At 47.0% G+C, this 18,913-nt stretch overlaps 1 protein-coding gene across 1 annotated transcript in view; it reads left to right on the top strand.

The window, feature by feature from the left end:
- LOC140391764 (E3 ubiquitin-protein ligase RNF149-like) overlaps positions 1 to 14,425 on the top strand; it is an 81,381-nt gene extending 66,956 nt beyond the window's left edge. Inside the window, exons 7-8 of the mRNA XM_072476612.1 lie at positions 11,545 to 11,737; positions 12,563 to 14,425. Of these exons, the coding sequence (XP_072332713.1) occupies positions 11,545 to 11,737; positions 12,563 to 12,633 (264 nt within the window). The 3' untranslated portion in view covers positions 12,634 to 14,425. The remainder of the gene's footprint in view (positions 1 to 11,544; positions 11,738 to 12,562) is intronic.
- Positions 14,426 to 18,913: the final 4,488 nt, after the last annotated feature.

The raw sequence follows: 18,913 nt of genomic DNA, 5'->3' as shown, positions 1-18,913 counted from the left end.
TTCCCGTGCCAGCTGAGAATTCCGAATTCTCCCTCTTGTGTACCCGATCAGGCGCTGGAATGTGGCAACTAGGGGCTTTTCACAGTAATTTCATTGCAGTGTTAATGTAAGCCTACTTGTGACAATAAAGGTTATTTATTTATTTGTGGCCCGAGTTCCCGATGGCAAGGGCCACGTGTTGTCCCAGCTGTCGTACGCCTGCCGTGCCGGCTGTGGACAGTGTCCAGCACCGCCACACTCAGCTGAGATCCATGCTGCTGCCCAGGGGGCTTCTGCTAAGGCTGTTGGAAGTAGAAGGGGGTGGGCTGTGGGGTTGGGGTGGGTGGGTACTCGGTCCAGCGTGACCGGAGTATGTTTCCCGGCGTGACCGGTCGGTGAGAGTGCGCGCCTACAGCTTGTCAGCCCTGCGCCTGCGTGGCCCGGGACACGCCGCTCTCCACGCGATCCGTGGCCGTTCCACACAGCGCTGGTACTAGCCCCTCACCGGTACCGGAATCAGTGAGGAATTCATGCTGATTCTCCCATCGTGGAACACCATGGTTTTTCCGTTGGCGCCGGCACTTAGCCTCAGAAACGGAGAATCCATCCCATGGTGCTTGCATTAACCTTGCTGTTGGTAAGTATTTGATACATTTTCATTACTAAATGTACTGGAATACAATGGTCTATTCATTACATCAAACATTTATGTACCATTATCTGAAATAATTACTATCTTTTCACAGTCATGACCTTTTGAATAATTCCATTCTCTAGCTATGCACTCAATCAATCATAGAATCATAGAATTTACAGTGCAGAAGGAGGCCATTCGGCCCATCGAGTCTGCACCGGCTCTTGGAAAGAGCACCCTACCCAAGCCCACACCTCCGTCCTATCCCCATAACCCAGTTACCTCACCCAACACTAAGGGCAATTTTGGACACTAAGGGCAATTTAGCATGGCCAATCCACCTAACCTGCACATCTTTGGACTGTGGGGGGGAAACCGGAACACCCGGAGGAAACCCATGCACACACGGGGAGAACGTGCAGACTCCGCACAGACAGTGACCCAAGCCGGGTATCGAACCTGGGACCCTGGAGCTGTGAAGCAATTGTGCTAACCACTGTGCTACCGTGCTGCCTTTAAAGGCACCAAATAAATCAATGAATCGACAAATTCATAATCTTATCGCTGGGTTTCCTGCAGTACTGACAATGGGCACTGTTCGTTGTGCCACTCCTGGGCCCTAAATGGCTAGCAGCTCTTGGAGGCGAGATCTCCACCCTGCAGGACCTAGGAATACCGACTCTGACAAAATAGGTGTCTGATTGACTTTTATTTGCATCAGAACATCTGGGAATGACTCCTGTGGGGTTGCCATCAACTCTCCAGCTGGTTCAACCTATTGGCTTGGTTGCATAATAAAACTACAGTTGGGATTCATCCGTTAATACTTATTTCCTATAAGTAGGAACCTTACAATCAATACAGAAAGGACATTTTCCATCATCCTAGTTGGAATTAAATTTCGATCCTGGAGATAAAAAGATAGTTTAACTAACCAATTGGTTAACTTAGGGGGCACAATGGCATAGTGGTATTGTCGACTTCCGATGACGGCATGTGAGAGTAGGTCGCACGCAGGATGGCGCCTGCCAGTATTTTGATCTCCTTTGCCTGTTTTTTGGGGAGATTTTGAGTTCTAACCCAGTATGCTGATGTGGAGAACGGAAAGGCGACAGACATGTCAGGCGCCTCAGAGAAAAAGACCATGGGAAAGAAACCCCCGGCTGATAGCCCGACAAAGGAATCTGGGGGAGAAAAGGTGATTGAGGTGGCCGCACCCATCATGTTAGAGACAATGGGGCGGGTGATGACGTAGGAGTTGGAGAAGTTTGGAAGGCAGATGGATGGGCAACTTGAGCGACAAGAGAAGGAGATTAAAGCGTTGGTCAAAGTTAACATCGAGGAGCTGGTGGGCCTGACAGAGCAGCTGGGCAAGACGATCACAGCTGTGAAGGAGCAAGGGGAAACCCTGAAGGGCATGGTGGCAGTCTTGTCGAGGCACGAAAATCAGCTTGCCTCATTGGAAGCTGAAATGCTGCTCATGGTGGACAGGAATAAGGGCCTGAAGGTCAAAGTTGAAGATCTGGAGAGCAGGTCGAGGCGCCTGAATCTCAGAATGGTGGATTTGCCAGAGGGAGTGGAGAGTCCAAGGCTAACTGAGTATTTTTCAGAAATGTCCTCGATTGGTGGGAGGAGGTGAAGTGTTCTCTCCTCTGGAATTGGACAGGGCACATCGGGCTCTGCAGCAGAACCCACGGCCAAACGGGCCGCTGCGGGCGGTGATCATCCGATTTCACCATTACCAGAGGACGGGGGCGGGCCCTGGAGAAGGCCAAGAAAAATCGGCACATTGATTGGATGGGTATACGGTGCACATCTATCAGGGCATTGGTATCGAGCTGGCGAAGAGGAAAGCAACCTTTAATAAGGTGACGGCAGTACTGTACAGCATGGGTGTGCATTTCGTGGTGATGTATCCAACGAAGTTGAGAGTCACGCTGGACTCGAAGGATCACTATTTTGACACCCCCGGAGCAAGCTGAGGCCTTCATCAAGATCAGGAACTGGTTGGAAGAGGGCTAGTGGGATTTTTTTTTTTGTATATGAAAGTTGGGCCGGGTGGTTGTAAATATTGTAATATAGGGCGCAATTCTCCGGAAAAAGTTCCAAATGTTGCAGCGAGCGGGAATTGCCGCTGGGGTTCCTGGCGCTCGGCCCAGCGAAACCGGCAATGCAATTCAACATTAATTAGTCCACTTAACAAGGCCTCACGGACTTCTTGCCAGCATCGGGACAGTGCGCGCCAGCCCCCCGGCTAGCAAGGTTGAGCAGCACTTTAACTGCACTTGCCTAGCCAACCCCAGCCAGCTTGCAATTATGGCGCCAAGAAGACCGGCCGAAGATTCGGGGACCCTGACCTGGGTAGACTCATGGGTGCGGTGGAGGCCAGGAGGGATGTTCTGTTCCTCCGGGGGTCCCGGAGGGTCAGCCATAAGGCAGGCCTGGAATGAGGTGGCAGCAGCTGCTAGTTCCAGCAGTATGATCAAGAGGACTGGCCAGCAGTGCAGGAAGAAGGTCAATGTGTGAGTAGACATCAACATCTTGCAGGCAGCATAAGGGACAGAGCAGCATGACTCTGTATGCGCTGCCGACAAGTGAACCAGGGCCCTCCGGCCCCAGAGGAAGCCTGCCAGTGGCATCGAGGGCCACGGGACAAGGTAAGCAGCTGGCTGCCTCCACCTCAGATATGCATCCTGGGGAAACACCAAGATGCAGTAGTAGAGCTAGGAGGGCCAAGCACGTTGAGGATCACTGAGGGCACCAGGGTAAAGGGTGGGGAGGGGTGGTTGTGGGGTGGGAGGGTGGCACTATCGGGAATGGGGTATCATACAGCACATTGAACAACTTTTTGCACAACCATTATGATGCCTCTGTCACTTTCTTCAGCATTGCCCCCCGCCCCTGTGGTTCTCACCAAGCCTCCGGCTGTGGGCATGTCCCCAGAGCTAAGTCCCATTCCCTGGGTGCTTCAAATGTTGTCTGCTGCGTGTGTGGTGTTGCCTCCCGCAGTGTCATAAAGGTGCGATTGGAATGCTAGGCAATAACTCCCACATGCTATATGGCCCGCCCACCCACGGGAATCCACTTGGCATGTATCAAGTTCTCACTTACCCACGATTGCCAATTCCTTATTAGCAATAGCCTTCAGCTGCGCTGCCAGCGTCCTCAGCAGTTGGTGGGGGTTATAGCTGATCGATCGGTGGGGCAGACGGAAGGGACAAGGGTTGCCCCCGGATTGTGGTGCCACGAGCGATTGCCCCCCAACCCCCACCCCCCGACAAGCACTGGGTTGGCAGACCAGCACACCCGAGCACTTTGCCTGTGAGCAAAGATTGCTACTCTCCTCCTTGGCTCCCCACAGATGCCCTTCCACCAGGTTCACGTTTTTCAAAAGGAGTACTAATCGGCGCCAGCATGAGCACTTGCTGGGGGCCGCTGAATGACGGGAGGCCATTGGATATTGGGTCACTCTCGTTGATTGTATGGAAATGGGGTTTAAGTGGTGATGGGCGGCACGGTAGCACAGTGGTTAGCATTGTTGCTTCACAGCTCCAGGGTCTAAGGTTCGATTCCCGGCTTGGGTCACTGTCTGTGTGGAGTCTGCACGTTCTCCCCGTGTCTGGGCGGGTTCCTCCGGGTGCTCTGGTTTCCTCCCACAAGTCCTGAAAGGCATGCTGTTAGGTAATTTGGACATTCTGAATTCTCCCTCTGTATACCCGAACAGGCGCCGGAATATGGCGACTAGGGGCGTTTCACAGTAACTTCATTGCAATGTTAATGTAAGCCTACTTATGACAATTAAGAGTATTATTATTATTATAATTGGTTTCTTGCCACACTATGGCGAGATCCCGGTTTTTCCAACTGGAGTGGGCCAGTGGGATTGCAAACTGTTTTGTATGCGGCACGGATCTCGTTTTTGGCCTCTCCCCCTATTCACCGGTCTCGTTATCCTTGAGCGTGAGCGGAATGGGGCCAGAGAATCGCACCCATAGTGTGTAATGTCTTTGTTTTTCTTTTTCTTGGAGGTTGTTGGGGAGGTTTTTTCTGGAGGCCAGGTCATAGGGGATGGCAAAGCGGGAAGATTGATATGGTAACTGGAGCGAAAGAGGAGCATTGTAAGGCTGCTGGGATTTGGACAAGGGAGTAGGGATGTTGGGCTTGGGGGATGATGGTGCTGGCGCATTTTGGTAATTTTTGGGTAACCTTGGCGTGGCGGCAGGTGCGGGGACACCTTGCTAGCACTAAGAGGTAGGCTAATGACCGGGGGGTGGTGTGGGGGGGTGGGGTTGTGACTTGTTGGACCAGTTTGGCGAGGCCTGCTGAGTCTAGATTGTATGTGTGGGGGGTTCGTTTAGGCGGCAGGCAGCCTGATGACTTGGGGGACGAGGGAGGAAGTATGGGGAGGGGGGCGGGGGGGGGGGGGGGGGGGGGGGGGCGGAGAGAGGAGTAGGGAGCATAACAGTGACCAGGGGATTTTCTTTGTCTCACTTGTTGGGTGGGGCAAGTGACCATCTTAGGGGGGCCTGGAGCCTAGGAACTGGTGGTGAAGTTATGACCCATCACAGTGGTAATGGCTGTTTTGAAGATGATGGAGGGGGGGGTTAGTCACCTGCAATTTGCATGGCCCGTTGGGACCAGCAAAGAGTATGGAGCCAACGTGTTTTTACAAGACACATATGAGGGTACAGGTGAGCCAGGTGTTTCACTCGGGCTTTATAGGGCCTAGGAGCAGGTGGGGACTGGAGAAGGTTATAGCTGATAACTGTGGACGGTAACGTGATGTTTGCAGGGGCATTAGAGGGGAAGTCGGTGGTTTTAGTGAATGTATATGCCCTGAATTGGGACGATGTATCATTTATGAAACGGTTGTTGGCTACAGTACCGGATCTGGACACCCACCAATTGATTTTGGGGGGCGATGTAAACTGTGTGTTGGACCCGAAGGTGGATAGCTCCAGGCCAAAACCATTGGTCCGGGGGGGCGTGGCAATTGGAACCTTGGCTTCCGGAGGTAGTAGGCGAAGATCAGACGGGATTTACAAGGGGACGGAAGCTGTGGTCTAACGTGAGGCAGTTGTTGAATGTGGTGCTTACCCCTGTGGCCGGGCCAGAATCAGAGATCATTGGATGCACTAAAGGCATTCGACTGGGTGGAGTGGGGGTATATTTACCCATGAGCACGGGATCTTTTCAGTTGCATCGGGGTATGAGGAAAGGGTGTCTGTTGCCTCCCTCGTTGTTTGCGTTTGCAATTGAGACGGTGGCCACTGCTTCGTGGGTCTAAAATGCGTGGAGTGGGATCATTAGAGGTGGGGTGGAACATAAGGTTTCGTCATATGCTGATGATTGGCTGCTGTACGTTAGGGACCCGGTGTCTACTATAGGGAATATTATGGGTATTTTGCAGGGTTTCGGTGCCTTCTCTGGTTACAAGTTGAATATAGGGAAGTGAATATTTTGTAGTCAGTGCATCAGGGTCGGGAGCCGGATTGGGGGGATGGTTTTGGTTAGCGGGGACTAGTTTTCGATACTTAGGGGTCCTGGTGGTGCGGGATTGGGCACGGCTCCAGAGGTTGAATTATACGAACCTGCTGAGCAAAGTTTTTAAGGTGTACTTTCAGAGGTGGGCTAGTCTCCCATTATCATTGGCAGGCCGGGTTCAATCAGATAAGATGAATATTTTGCTGAGGCTTTTATTTATTATTTCGATGTCTCTTGGTGTTAGAACAAAGAACAAAGAAATGTACAGCACAGGAACAGGCCCTTTGGCCCTCCAAGCCCGTGCCGACCATGCTGCCCGACTAAACTACAATCTTCTACACTTCCTGGGTCCGTATCCCTCTATTCCCATCCTATTCATGTATTTGTCAAGATGCCCCTTAAATGTCACTATCGTCCCTGCTTCCACCACCTCCTCCGGTAGCGAGTTCCAGGCACCCACTACCCTCTGCGTAAAAAACTTGCCTCGTACATCTACTCTAAACCTTGCCCCTCTCACCTTAAACCTATGCCCCCTAGTAATTGACCCCTCTACCCTGGGGAAAAGCATCTGACTATCCACTCTGTCTATGCCCCTCATAATTTTGTATACCTCTATCAGGTCTCCCCTCAACCTCCTTCGTTCCAGTGAGAACAAACCGAGTTTATTCAACCGCTCCTCATAGCTAATGCCCTCCATACCAGGCAACATTCTGGTAAATCTCTTCTGCACCCTCTCTAAAGCCTCCACATCCTTCTGGTAGTGTGGCGACCAGAATTGAACACTATACTCCAAGTGTGGCCTAACTAAGGTTCTATACAGCTGCAACATGACTTGCCAATTCTTATACTCAATGCCCCGGCCAATGAAGGCAAGCATGCCGTATGCCTTCTTGACTACCTTCTCCACCTGTGTTGCCCCTTTCAATGACCTGTGGACCTGTACTCCTAGATCTCTTTGACTTTCAATACTCTTGAGGGTTCTACCATTCACTGTATATTCCCTACCTGCATTAGACCTTCCAAAATGCATTACCTAAATGTTCCTGCCAAAGTCATTTTTACGAAGGGTTGAGTGGCTTATTTCTGGCTTTATTTGGGCAGGTAAGGCCCCGAGGATTTGGTGGGTGGTCCTCCAGAGGGAGAGACAAGCAGGAGATGTAGAGCTGCAAAATTTACTGTATTTTAATTGGGCAGCCAATGTGGAGCAGGTGTTCAGGTGTTGTGGGGACCGGGGGCACTCTGAGTTCAGGTGGAGGCGGGATCATGCAGAGAGACAAGCTTGGGGGCATTGGTAATGGCGCTAACGACTCGAAGAATCCAGTGGTGATGTCCACGCTAAAAATATGGAGGCAAGTCCACCAGCATTTCAAGTCGGGGGCAGATTAGAGGCTGGCGCCTAATTGTGCTCGCCACCTGTTTGAGCCGGCAAGGCTAGATGCCACGTTCAGTACACAAAAAGAGAAAGGGCTGGAGAGAGGGGCGGTTTGCTAGCCTGAAGGGGCTGATGGAGAAATTTGGGCTGTCGGGCACGGACATGTATAGGTACCTCCAGATGTGGAGCTTTGTTAAGAGTTTTTTTTCAGATTTCCCAGTGGTGCCACCATCATCCTTATTGGGCTAGACAGCTGGTTTGTAATGCAGAACAAGGCCAGCAGTGCGGGTTCAATTCCCGTACCGGCTCATTACCCGAACTGGTGCTGGAATGTGGCGACTAAGGGCTTTTCACAGTAACTTCATTGCAGTGTTAATGTAAGCCTACTTGTGACAATAAAAGATTATTATTATTATTGGAGAGGAATCTCTCCTGTTCGGAGTCGGAGGAGGGCAGTACGTCCAGTATGTATGAACAATCATAGGGGAAGAGTTGAGTTCGGTGGAAGGGATAAGAGGCTAAATGGGTGGAGGAATTGAGGCCAATACTGGAGGAGAAGGTACGGAATGAGAGGCTGCGGAGGTTGAATGCTACATTGTGTGCGAGGCTGAACCTTATCAGCTAAAGGTAGTGTTTCGAGTGCACCTCCATAAAGTTAGGATGAGTTGTTTTTTTGCGAGGGTGGAGGATAGGTGTGAGTGCTGCTCAAGGGGGGTTGAATTTCACCATGACAGATGAAATTTGAATTCAATAAAAATATGGAATTAAAAATATAATGATGACCATGAAACCATTGTTTTTGGCGAAACCCATCTGATTCACTAATGTCCTTACCTGCTTTGGCCTACATTTGACTCCAGAACCAAAGCAATGTGGTTAACTCTGAGAGAGCGGTTAGGGTCGAGCAATAAATGTTGGCCCAGCCAGCCCATAAATGAATTCAAAAATACTTTTTTAATAACTAAAATAAGTTATCAGTGATTCTGAGGTGGTACATGGCATGCTTGAGTCCAACTGTGCAATAAAGAGAGGTAAGTAGGATATGCAGTTTGAGTCTGTGGGGTTGGCTTGTACTACCTTTGCCTGGAGTTAATGGCCTAAAAAATTGGATTGGTAGCTTTACTGCACTGTTAATACCAGTGATAGTCATCTGCATTTGAAAGGGGTCTGCCATCGTGTGTCACCTGCCTGTTTCTGTTAATGGGCCACATTTAATATGTATAGGATCCTGATTAGGATTTCTGACTTGAAGTGGTTAGAGTGATCAGTTCCATGGATGATGGAATCATAGAAGACCGTTAAAGGCATGCATTAATTTATTTTGTAGGCCCCAGATGAGCAGGAGTGCCCACCTTCATGATTTACATCTTCATCACATCTTTCCTTGAAGTCCCTTCCCTAAATTCAGCACCCTCTTCTCCTGCCTAAGTCTCTTCCTCCATAACTCTCTTTCACCGATATTCGCAAACATCCCCTAAACCTCATCATCTCTGCCGCCACGGTCTTGATCATTGGCAGGCAGTTCGCAATCTCTTTTTTCAGGAGAGAGAGAGAGAAAGGGAAAAAGAGATAAAGAGAAAAGAATTCCAGCTCTGAAGATTGGAAATGGAGTTAGCAGCTCAAAGGGAGGGCAAGAAAGAAAACAAACAGCTGGAGACTGCAAAGGAAAACCCCCTTCGTAGCCCTTATGTACGCTCAATTCATTTCCAAATTGAAGAAAGTGGCATCTTTTCTCACCACTTTTGATCAAGTACCAGGTCAGTTAAATCGGCATCCGATATCTGAACGTTTTAAATTCAAGGGTAGCTGTCAGCAAGTGCCCAAGAGGTTGATTCCATGCTAATGCCTGATGTGTCCAATAATTATGAACAGACCAAGGCCGAGTTAAACCCAGAGACAATTCCAGGTAGTTGGCAAATAATGAGGATACCCATGGACTGGTCAAGTGAGCAGAGCAGTGGCAAATGGAATTCAACCTGCAAAAGTATGAGCTCATGCAATTGGGGAGGGCTAAAAAGGCCAAGGATTACACTATGAATGGTAGGACCCTGGAAAGTACTGAAGATCGCAGGGACTTTGGGTAGATAAGGGGATTGAGAAGGCATATAGGATACTTGCCTTTGTTAGCCGAGACACAGAATACAAGAGCAGGATGGTCGTGCTGGAACTATATAAACACGGGTTAGGCCACAATTAGGTACTGCATGCAGTTCTGGTCAGCACATTATTGGAAGGATGTGATTGCACTGGAGAGGGTTCAGAGGAGATTTACAGGGATATTTCCTGGGCTGGAGAGTCTGAGATTTGAGGAAAGATTGGATAAGCTGGGGCTGTTTTCCTTGGAGCAGCAAAGGTTGAGAAGGGACCTGATAATAGGTACAAAAGATTATGAGGGGCACAGATAGGATGGATAGGAAGCAACTTTTTTCCATTAGTAGCTGGGTCAATAACCAGGGGGGGGCATAGGTTTAAGGTTAGAGTTGAAGATCAACCATGATCTTGCTAAATGTCATAGCAGGCTTAAAAGGCCTACTCCTATGTCCATATGTTTCTGTACAGTTGACCCATTCTAACTAAATTGCTCACCACCTAACTGGGTCTCCTGTAAAATGACATTACTTTCTTTCAAAATTGCTGTCATCATACACCCACCCTCGGCCACTCTGTTCTTGCAAACTGCAGTCCTTCAGAAACAACCCTGCAATTGATATTCTGCATTCTCTATGACTGTGTGCATTATCCCTCCTCATCCTTCTTGACCTCACTGCAACCTTTTGACATGGGGATCCACACTGACCATCACCAATGCCCCTATTGCGTTTTCCAGTTTGCCATATTTAATGACCAACGAAGCCAGCGGCTGTAGGAAGGATAAAGAAGTATTTTACCTTAAACATCAGGTCTGCCCACAACAGTAACTATCTACAGACCCAGCCCCATTGGGACAACCAGTATGCTGGTCCCTGCTCAGACCTGCCTTTATGCTTGGTTTAATGAGCCCTAACAGAGTGGGCTTCTGCCCACTATGTGGGAAACTCTAACTCCACGGGCCCCATGGGGAGATCGATAATGGTTTCTCCGTGGGCCTCATGGGGGTTATGACACTATAGATCCTTCTTTCTGTTTCCATTTTTAGCTATCTGATCATAATCACAGCATCTCAAGCAATGGGGTCTGTTCTCCTCCATGCGTTGTTACATTCAGAGTCCACAAACTGCTATCCCTCGCCTCTTATTTTTCTTATCTCGATGCTTCCCCATGTGCTTCATCCTTTGCACAATTAGCAGCAGTCTTTTCAGCCACATATAGAATCATAGCATTTACAGTGCAGAAGGAGGCCATTCGGCCCATCAAGTCTGCACCGGCCCTTGGAAAGAGCATCTCACTTAAACCCCACAACCTTCAAGCGGTTATTGGATAGGCACATGGAGCACACCAGAATGACAGGGAGTGGGATAGCTTGATCTTGGTTTTGGACAATGCTCTGCACAACATCGAGGGCCGAAGGGCCTGTTCTGTGCTGTACTGTGGGATAGCTTGATCTTGGTTTTGGACAATGCTCTGCACAACATCGAGGGCCGAAGGGCCTGTTCTGTGCTGTACTGTGGGATAGCTTGATCTTGGTTTTGGACAATGCTCTGCACAACATCGAGGGCCGAAGGGCCTGTTCTGTGCTGTACTGTTCTATGTTCTAACTCCAACCTATCTCCTTAACCCAGTAACCCCATCTAACCTATTTGGACACGGAGGGTAATTTAGCATGGCCAATCCACCTAACCTGCACAACTTTGGACTGTGGGAGGGAATCGGAGCACCCGGAGGAAATCCACGCAGGTGTCCCATACACTGAAGTTTCTTCTATAAACCCTTCTGCTTCTCCACTTTTCTGTTTCTTTATGATCTTCGTAAAAACCCAGGTCTCTGACCAAAATATTGATCACTTGTCCCAATCTCTCCTTCTTTGGCTCAGGATTTTTTTAACATGCCTATAAGGTGGTGTGGACTGTTTTTTTAAATATTGAATGTGTTTTGTTATTTTCTTTATTGTTTACCGCTGTTTAAATTGTTTGCATAGGTGGACGCGCAAGAAAATGTTGAAGTAGTTATCCCAGAATCAGTGCCTGGTAATATCCCAGTTGGCAATTCAGATGGTGCTTTAGAAGAAGGAGCAGGAGCTGAAACAAGCAACTTCCCAAGCTCTCCAACCTTTGAGTCACTGCAGCACGATGATAGGCTAATGGAAGAGGATGAAGCTGCATCTTTAATTGGTAAGGATTATTGTTCAATGTGACTGACTGTAATAAAGTCCAGCTTCAAGTAAGTCCACTGCAGATTAAAGCATGAGGTGTTGCTAGGATGCAAGCATTGATCAAAATCTGTATCAATAACTTTTAATGGATTCTTTCAATTATTTGATGAGGTGCTTCGCAGGAAGCTTGTTGATAAAATTAAGGTCACAAAGAGTGTGGTAGCATAGATAGGAATTTGGTTAAAGGAAAGAAAATTGTGAGTAAAGCTTATTGGATGCATTTCAGCCGAAAGGAATGCAAACATTAAAGTCAGTATTGGATCAATTACTTTTCTTTCTCACCCTCTGTGGGTATAGGAAGACTTTATATAATAGCAAACATAAGAATGGGACTGTGATTAATAAATTTTGATGAACAACATAACTGGCTCTGAAAAATATTTCGCAATCTTGGAGTGCTGTGAAATGAATAATTTGTAGATTTTTAAAGCTAAACTTTAAAAATAGTTTTCTCTGAATATTTTAGCAACTATCCTCACCCCATGTGCATGTTCCAATTTTTAATTTGTTCTGTGTAAACATTTTTTTAAAGTGGTTTTATTTTAGTGTTTTCAGTTTCTTGTTTGAGTGTTTGTGAAAATTGTTTAATGTGATTGGCTGCTTACACAGCCTGATGATACCACTGCAGTTCCATGCAGTAAAGAACACTGCAATCATTTGCAGCCCCACTGTATTATGATAGAGGTGAAATCCTCACTTGATGTCTCAACAGGACTTACTTCAAAGAATCTGGTCCAATATATGGTCAACTCTTATTTAAAACTTCTCTCCTTTTTGTTTCTAGAAGCGAATTTAGAAAATCAAATAAATAGTGACAGTTCGTCTTGTCCCATTGGATGTCCAGACACCAGATGAATATTTTTGAAGAAAATAATTGGGAATTTGGTTTTGATTTAAAGCACAAAAGAGGCCATTTGTGGATTCTTAGAACGGAAATAAAAGTACTGTTTAATGTGCAACAAAATACTAGGTCATGCATTTTTAATTAATTTAATTGCAGCTCTTACTGATTAAAATAACCTTTGCTGAAATGGGGAAAAAAATGGATTATACTTTATAGAGATGAATGTGTTCATTTGAAAATACATGGGACTCCTGCTTGGTCGCAGCAAAATTCCTGTTCTTCCACTCTATTAACGAAAGATACTTTGAACTTATGGTGTGTTTACTGAAACTGGAATTGATAGCTTTTAATCACTGTTTGATTTCAAATGTGTTCATTTCATCGTCATATATTCTTCTATGTATGTACCGTGCAGCCTATAAAATATATTTGTAAATATGCTTATTTTCATTGAATTTATCCTTAAGCAATTTTCCTGATGTTTAGAGAGCTAAAGGTCTACTTGTACTGTACCCTGTTGTCCGGTATCGTCAATAATTTTAATTGAACTAGTAATCTATAATGTTCTAAAGCAGCATTAATCTATAATACTGGTTTGGTCCTCTATTTTGTTTAGTAGTTTTGTCTGTATGTAACCAATCTTCTTTAAAGATATTGGATGGTAATTTAATTTTTGAAGCTGTACAGATAAACCTATAATGGTGAAATACGTTCTCTATTAAAGTGCACTAAAAAATATTGAAGAATTTTAAAAAGCATATGTCAAACTTCTGATTACCACTGCTGTTGTAAAAGATTTCATGATGTATTGAATCAGAATATATTTTACAGCGGCCCAGTTATTGCGCTGAATTAGCCGTACAGCAGAAATGCCCTGGAGCAGATTTTGCAAATTGTTTGGCAAAGGTTTCCATAAAAATGATAATTGTAATAAACTTAAGAGCCTCAGTCGTTATGCAGCAATGATGCACCTTTATCTAGATAAAGCCCATTACAATGGGCGTTATTGCAATACTGTGTCACCACATCGTACAAAATAACTAAAGGACATGACTTGAAAGTGACAATATTTTCTAATTAGGCCAAAGAATAAAGATCTTGTGCTTGTATTTCATTTCAGTGTAAAAAAGCAATAAAACCTTATGCCTTATGCCAACAAAATACACTTTATAAATGGATAATGATTTATCATTATCTAAACCTCTTAGTTATGCAATGATGTGGATATCCATTTGGAAAAGTATATTAATTTTAGGAACACTTGTGATAGGATGCAACATTATATTAAGTAATTTGAAAGCAAGTGTAACAAAACAATGAATTCCCAATTGTTATAGCATTATTCTATATTAACCAAATGTGATGACATTAATATTGCTAAATTATGGAATTGTAAAGAAATTTCAATTTGGACAGTAAATTACACAGGCGACAATTGACTAGTATTTTATGTTTAAAGTGAGGCACAGATCAACCAGTGAAGTGCCAGGTGTCCAAAAGGTACTGAGGCTTTTCTACTGAACAAATTAAATGCCAGCAATGCATTATGACAGGATGCAATTTGTTGTAAGAAAGTTGTAGCAAGACTCTATGTGCCTGCAGCTCCTTTATTGGAATTTGCTTCAATCTGTCATTTTATTTCATTTGTGCCTGGCCAATAGCGCCGTTTAAACATGTCTGTTGTAAAAGCTCTCAAGTCGATTTATAATAATTGTTGCAAATAAGTATTGGTATTTGCAAGGATTTTAACGACTAGCTTTTTGGTGAGTTTGTATACATGCAATAAACACACTTTGAATTGCGCATTATACTAGATTTTTATTGTACTTTTCAATTACAGTATGTTTTTTAAATAAAACAAACTGTTCAGAAGTACAGATTGTCAAAGCACAAATTCTAGGCTTACTGTCCATATAGCTTTTCACTTCGTCAATGTTCTTTCTAATTTTATGATTTTATCATTTTCTATTGAGAAAATATTAGGATGTAGTAGTCTTCATTTTTTTCCAGTTTCAGTTTTTATTGTGTTGAAATATGTAATTTGGCATCACAACTAAGTTTACCCTTGTCCATGTGTAAGCATTTAATCAGTGTCACCAGCCCACTATTTTTCACCCATTCATTTAAACACGAGATATAAACAAGCAAATTTGGAGTCAGAAAACTCTGGCTTTAAATCCCATGGCATGATTCAAAGACGAATGGGGAACAAACCTCGTATCCTGCCTTTCCTTCATCAATTAACAACACCGAAAAATATCATTCAGTTTGCTACTGTATTGTTTGGTTGAGCACGGTGGCACAGTGGTTAGCCTCACAGCTCCAGGGTCCCAGGTTCAATTCCAGCCTTCGGTGACTGTCTCTGTGGAGTTTGCACTTTCTCCCCGTGTCTACGTGCGTTTCCTCTGGATGCTCCGGTTTCCTCTCTCAGTCCAAAGATGTGCATGTTAGGTGGTTGGGCCATGCTAAATTGCCCCTTGGTGTCCAAAAGGTTGGGTGGCATTACTGGGTTACGGGGATAGGGTGGTGTGAGCTTAGGTGAAGTGCTCCTTCCGAGGGCCGGTGCAAACTCGATGGGCCGAATGGACACGTTCTGCACTGTAGATTCTATAAAATACAATTTTTAAAAAATATATTTATTAAGAATTTTTAAACAAAATTTTCAACCTTACAAACAACCCCCCCCCCCCCCCCCCCCCCCTCCCCGTAACACAAATGAAAGAAAGTTTGCGTAGAGAGACATGAACTTGGCAAGTCAATATGATACAGAACTTTGTACATTGGATTCCTCCCGTACATTTCAGTTTTCCGGATCATTCATGTATTTTCTTGCTCAAATGCCCCCCAGAAAAAAAAACCTTCCCCCTCCCTCCCTCCTCCCCTCCTGGGTTGCTGCTGCTGTCCGACCTTCATCTAACGCTCCACGAGATAGTCTAGGAACGGTTGCCTCTGCCTGTAGAACCCCTGCGCAGACCCTCTCAAGGCAAACTTTATCCTCTCCAACTTGATAAATCCTGCCATACCATTTATCCAGGCTTCCACGCTGGGGGGCTTCGCCCCCTTCCACATTAACAAGATCCTTCGCCGGGCTACTAGGGACGCAAAGGCCAGAATACCAGCCACTTTCGCCTCCTGCACTCCCGGCTCGTCCGCTACTCCAAATAGTGCTAACCCCCAGCTTGGCTTGACCCGGACTTTCACCACCTTAGATACTGTTCTCACAGCTCCCCTCCAGAACCCCTCCACTGCCGGGCATGACCAAAACATATGGACATGGTTCGCCGGGCTTCCTGAGCACCTCCCACATCTGTCCTCCACCCTAAAGAACCTACTCCACCTTGCCCCCATCATGTGCGCTCTGTGAACTACCTTAAACTGTATCAGGCTGAGCCTGGCACACGAGGAAGAGGAATTAACCCTACTTTGGGCATCAGCCCACAGCCCCTCCTCAATCTCCTCCCCCAGCTCCTCTACCAAAGCCTTCCCCTCTTCTTTCATCTCCCGGTATATCGCCGACACCTTGCCCTCGCCAACCCATACACTCGAAATCACCCCGTCTTGAATCCCCTGTGCCGGGAGCGGGAATTCCCTCACCTGCCGCCTCACAAACGCCCTTACTTGCATGTACCTGAAATCGTTTCCCGGGGGTAGCCCAAACTTCGCCAGCGCCCCTAAGCTCGCAAACGTCCCATCAATGAACAGGTCCCCCATTCTTTTAATCCCTGCCCTATGCCAGCTCTGAAACCCCCCGTCCATCCTTCCCGGGACAAACCGATGGTTGTCTCTGATCGGGGACCACACCAAGGCTCCCATCTCCACTGCCCCCAGATCTTTAGCGCTGCCGCCACCACCGGGCTCATGGTGTACCTTGTCGGCGAGAGCGGCAGCGGTGCCGTCACCAGCGCCCCCAGGCTCGTTCCTTTGCAGGACGCCATCTCCAACCTCTTCCATGCCGCCCCCTCTCCCTCCATCACCCACTTTTGGATCATCGCCACGTTGGCTGCCCAATAATAGCCACCCAGATTCGGCAACGCCAGCCCTCTATCCCTACTTCGCTCCAGGAACCCCCTCCTTACCCTCGGGGTCTTACTCGCCCACACAAAGCTCATAATGCTCCTGCCTACCCTCTTAAAAAAGGCCTTGGTGATCACAATTGGAAGGCATTGAAATACAAAAAGAAACCTCGGAAGGACCACCATTTTAATCGACTGTACCCTGCCCGCCAGCGAGAGCGGCAACATGTCCCACCGTTTAAAGTCCTCCTCCATCTGCTCCACCAGCCTCGTCAAGTTAAGTTTGTGCAGGGCCCCCCAGCTCCTAGCTACCTGGATCCCCAAGTATCGAAAGCTCCTATCCGCCCTCCTCAGCGGTAGGTCGTCTATCCCTCTTCCCTGATCCCCCGGATGCACCACAAAGAGCACGCTCTTCCCTACATTGAGCTTATAGCCCGAGAAGTCCCCAAACTCCCTTAGGATCTGCATGACCTCCACCATCCCCTCCACTGGGTCCGCCACATACAGCAACAGGTCGTCTGCATACAGCGACATTCGATGCTCCTCTCCCCCTTGGACCACCCCCCTCCATTTCCCAGACTTCCTTAATGCCATGGCCAAAGGTTCAATTGCTAGTGCAAACAACAAGGGGGACAGGGGGCACCCCTGCCTCGTCCCTCGATACAGCCGAAAATAGTCTGACTTCCGCCGATTCGTAGCCACACTCGCCACCGGGGCTCTATATAGGAGTTTAACCCAACTGATAAACCCCTCTCCAAACCCAAACCTCAGCAACACTTCCCAGAGATACTCCCACTCTACTCGGTCAAAGGCCTTCTCCGCGTCCATGGCTGCCACTATCTCCGCCTCGCCCTCCACCGATGGCATCATTATCACATTTAGGAGCCTTCGCACATTGGTATTTAGCTGCCTACCCTTTACGAATCCCGTCTGGTCCTCGTGAATCACCCCCGGGACACAGTCCTCAATCTCGTAGCCAACATTTTTGCCAGCAACTTAGCATCTACGTTGAGCGAGATTGGTCTATACGACCCGCATTGCAGTGGGTCCTTATCCCGCTTCAGAATCAAAGAGATCGTCGCCTCCGACATTGTCGGGGGCAGGGTCCCCCCTCCCTTGCTTCATTGAAGTTCCTTACCAGCAACTGGGCTAACGGGTCTACATACTTCCTATAGAATTCCACCGGGAACCCATCCGGCCCCAGGGCCTTCCCTGCATGCTCCCCAGTCCTTTAACCAGCTCCTCCACCCCAATTGGCGCCCCCAAACCAGCCACCTCCCGCTCCTCCACCCTCGGGAACCTCAGTTGGTCCAAGAATTGTCGCATCCCCTCTTTTCCCCCTGGGGGCTGGGACCTATACAGCTCCTCGTAAAAGGCCTTGAATGCCTCATTCACTTTCACCGCACTCCGCACTGTAGTTCCCCTGCCATCCTTGACTCCACCTATTTCCCTCGCTGCCATCCTCTTACGGAGCTGATGTGCCAGCATCCGACTCGCCTTCTCCCCATATTCATACATCGCCCCCAGTGCCTTCCTCCACTGCGCCTCTGCCTTCCCCGTGGTCAACAGGTCGAACTCCGTCTGGAGACTTCGTCTCTCCCTGAGTAGCCCCTCATCAGGGGCCTCTGCATATCTCCTGTCCACCCTTAAAATCTCTCCCACTAACCTCTCCCTTTCCCTGCCCTCTCCTACCTATAAGCCCTGATGGAGATTAACTCTCCCCTGACCACCGCCTTCAGCGCCTCCCATACTACTCTGAAATACAAGTTTGAGGACAATCCAAAATGTGGCCTATTACTTGAGGTTACATTAAGTAAATTACATTTTCTCATAAAGAAAATTTGGAATTGAAAATAATTATTTAAAATTTGGATTTTTTTCCTTGGTCCATTACTTGTAAATCAATTTTTATACTGACCTTTCCTTTGTTTCTATTACATCAAAACCTTGAATATGTAAAACCACCTTTCTTCAAACCAAAACTAATCTGATCTGAATTAAGTACTGCTATTATGCGTTATTCTTGCAATCTAGTTAAAAAGTGCTTAATCAAGCATGTTATTGTTGAGCAATTCCTTTGTTACTTCGAGTAACTAGTAAAGAAAAATGGTACGTTACTCATTGAAGAGTTGCTAAATTAAACAACAGCAATGTAGAAGATCTTTTGATCGATCAGTTTAAGTAGATCTTTAATATGATTCGTAAGTGTAAGCAGAATGAAGTTATGTGGTTCAGTGGTGAAACAGTGGGGGAGAAAAAAAAGAGACATCCTTTCCTA

Source organism: Scyliorhinus torazame, chromosome 15 (genome assembly GCF_047496885.1).
Source record: "Scyliorhinus torazame isolate Kashiwa2021f chromosome 15, sScyTor2.1, whole genome shotgun sequence".
NCBI lineage: Eukaryota > Metazoa > Chordata > Chondrichthyes > Carcharhiniformes > Scyliorhinidae > Scyliorhinus > Scyliorhinus torazame.
This window is presented reverse-complemented; position numbering and strand designations above follow the sequence as displayed.